The 3,015-nt window shown below is 48.9% G+C and overlaps 1 protein-coding gene across 4 annotated transcripts; it reads left to right on the forward strand.

The window, feature by feature from the left end:
• Positions 1-222: 222 nt before the first annotated feature.
• On the forward strand, positions 223-2,621 carry LOC112286243 (cyclin-D4-2). 4 transcript variants are annotated; one of them, XM_024527952.3, is made up of 6 exons: positions 223-848; positions 1,071-1,157; positions 1,276-1,374; positions 1,463-1,664; positions 1,773-1,900; positions 1,993-2,621. In XM_024527952.3, the coding sequence occupies exons 1-6, from the start codon at positions 567-569 to the stop codon at positions 2,281-2,283; spliced, it is 1,089 nt and encodes a 362-aa protein (XP_024383720.1). In that variant the 5' UTR covers positions 223-566; the 3' UTR covers positions 2,284-2,621. The 4 variants fall into 4 exon arrangements, with proteins under 4 accessions (XP_024383720.1, XP_024383721.1, XP_024383722.1 ...); XM_024527953.3 differs by having other exon boundaries at positions 1,077-1,157; XM_024527954.3 differs by lacking the exon at positions 1,276-1,374.
• Positions 2,622-3,015: the final 394 nt, after the last annotated feature.

Genomic DNA, 3,015 nt, shown 5'->3' on the forward strand with positions numbered 1-3,015 from the left:
CCTACCCATCGGCGGTCTCCAGTTTAGGGGAGAGTGGCAGAGTTCATCCTGAGCGACGCAGGGGGAGCGATGGGCAGTGGATTGTGTGCGTCTGCTCGACGACTGCAGTACATTGCAGCGATGGGCGCTCTGTGACTCCTACAGGATGTCTCGTTGCCTCTATTCTATCCCGTCTGCCTCTATTTCAATACTCTACTTGTGAGAGCATACTATTCCTCCACTTCCATCACTTCTCCCTCACTCTCTCCCTCTCTCTGCGCCTCTCCGTGTTTTTGCAACAGGTTTGCCGTCCATCTAGTCGGCTTTTTGCTTCCCCGTCGGGTGTGGTCTTTCTGTTTCGTTTTGACAACCTTCTGCAACTTGGCACCACAGTGAAGGTTATAGCCGTTTTGCCGGAGTGGGAGTGTCGCGGTGGAGTCTGAGTGGGGTGTGGGGGTGAAAAGTGAGAACTAAGATTGGGCTCAGGTCGAGGCTATGCTGCTAAAGAGGGCAATTTTACTGTAAGCCTGGCTGTATTTCATGCATGAAGTGGTCCGACGGTAGAAGGTTCTGGGGCCTCCAGCAGGATGTCGCCCAGTGTTGATTGTGTCGCGAGCTTGTACTGTGCGGAGGATGTAAGTGCCGCTACGTGGGGCGATGAAGATAGTGGGAAATGTGCATACTTGGAGTCGGTGTCCGAGCTCCAACCTACTGTGTTTCTAGATTTCTCTGTGGAAGACGATGACGCCGTCTCGACACTGCTCCTGAAGGAGGCACAGTACATGCCGGAGCCCGATTACTCGGAGCGGTACCACAGTCGAGAGCTCAGCAATGGAGCTCGTCTGGACGCTGTCCGATGGATTCAGAAGGTGACCAACTTTACTAAAACTTGTTCTTTGTATTACCAGCCCGTATTGGAAGTGCCGATCTCTTGTGGCCTTGGTAACTTGCTGGTCTCTGCACGGGACAATTCCCGAGGCTTGTTCGTCACGGTCATCAAATGATCCGTCGTCTGGGAGTTCCGAGTTACGTTGTATGAGAGTTTGAAGTCTGTTCAAGAAATGACTTACGAGTTGCATTGTGTCGCATAGGTCCAGGCTTTCTACAATTACAGTCCCTTGACTGTCGCCCTGGCCGTAAACTATATGGATCGCTTCCTATCTCGTCATCACCTTCCGGTACATCCAACTTCCTTGCTGGTTTCCCCTTCTCACGAATTGTCCGGTATTTGAGACGAGTGCCGGTACTGAGAGAACTTCCTCGAGTATTGACGTTCATTGACGTCCACCCTTGCAGGAAGGGAAGGATTGGATGCTGCAGCTCTTGTCTGTGTCGTGTATATCTCTTGCTGCAAAGATGGAAGAATCAGAGGTTCCGATTCTTCTGGACTTGCAGGTAGGTTCTTGAGGATCTTTACCTAACGATGTTTTTTACGGAATATTACGTCAAATGCGCTCCGCTGATCGCTTCAGCATGCACGCAGGTTGAGCAGCAGGAGCACATCTTTGAAGCTCACACTATCCAAAGAATGGAGCTTCTCGTACTGTCCACCCTAGAATGGCGGATGAGCGTAGTGACACCGTTTTCCTACATAGACTATTTTTTCCATAAGCTTGGTATCAGCGAATTACTGCTGCGAGCTCTCCTTTCCCGAGTTAGCGAAATTATTATGAAAGCTATTGAGGGTAAGTGTGCATGCCCGTCTGCATTGTCCAGATTCATGGTCAGCAACTCTTCTGCAACCGAATTTAGGTTTTCGATTCCTACATTGACTTTCGTACAACGCGTTGCAGATACAACCTTCCTCCAGTATTTACCCTCCGTTGTTGCGGCGGCTTCGTTAATATTCTCACTAGAAGAAGTGACGGCTCTTCACACCGACGATCTAATTCGAATCTTTAGCGACTTGTCCGTCGATGTGGTAAGCGCGCCGAGCCATGTGCACTTCCACGCCGAAGACTGCTCATTGAGAATCGCTGTGTATGGTAGCTGATGTTGACCCGGTCTGTGCAGGACGCGATTAAGGACTGTTACCACGACATGCAGGTAGCTGTGATGGATCCTTACTGCCAGGGTCCCTCTTTGAAGCGGAAGGCTCTGCGTGGATCGGAACCGCAGAGCCCTATTGGAGTACTAGAGGCGGCTGCTTTGAGCTCCGCCACTGAAGGTACCTTAGGATTCTCGTCTCGCGAGTCTAGCCCGGGCATCTGTGACTTGCCACCCTCAACCTTTCCTCAGCGCAAACGTCGGAAGTTGTCGCTTGATGACGACACTTCGACATTGTTAGAGAGAACCCACCTATGAAGCCAGCTTAGAAGACAGCGGTCGTGTACCAACGGACCTGTGCGTCGGTTTCGACAGCTCTACTGTGTGATGACCTCATCAAGCTGCTTGCTGCGAGCGTAAGCAGTGTACCGTTGGATTGCATCTTCATCTATTCATAAGGGTTTTGATGAGAAGCTCAAAGCAAAACCCTAATTTGGCGACAAGTACAATACTATAGCCAGTTAGTATTTATCACAATCGTGTTTTCAGTGCGGTGAGTGGTCTATTCCTACTCCCATATGTGAGCATTCTTTAGCAGATGTGTCAACCACATCTGTTCCTACATGAAAATAAGAAAAAAAATACAAATTATAGAATACTGTCTCCAAATCCCTTTCCCAATCTCGTTCTTCTGTATTGACTTTCGTTAAGCCTAAAGTACACTTCAAATAGAACGGTCGTAATCAAAATGCACACTGATGGACCCGTTTAAACCTTTTCACAACCACAATATCTCATGATCTCCTAAAAGAAAAGTAATCAAAACCTAAAAATTTGCCCTAAATTCGTGTATATCCTTCAACCTCATTATGGCAGGCGTGGCAAGTTAACCGTTAACGTGCCAAGCAGCAGGCCATCAAACCCCACGCAGTTGAATCGTGGGACACAAATCCCAACACTCGTAGACAAACATACTAATACTGTGCCCAGCATCCTCCCCAACGTCGTCGTACACTGTACCTCTATGATATCTCTCCTCTCAATGTCAAA

The sequence above is a fragment of the Physcomitrium patens genome, chromosome 9, assembly GCF_059467195.1.
Source record: "Physcomitrium patens ecotype Gransden chromosome 9, ASM5946719v1, whole genome shotgun sequence".
Lineage (NCBI taxonomy): Eukaryota > Viridiplantae > Streptophyta > Bryopsida > Funariales > Funariaceae > Physcomitrium > Physcomitrium patens.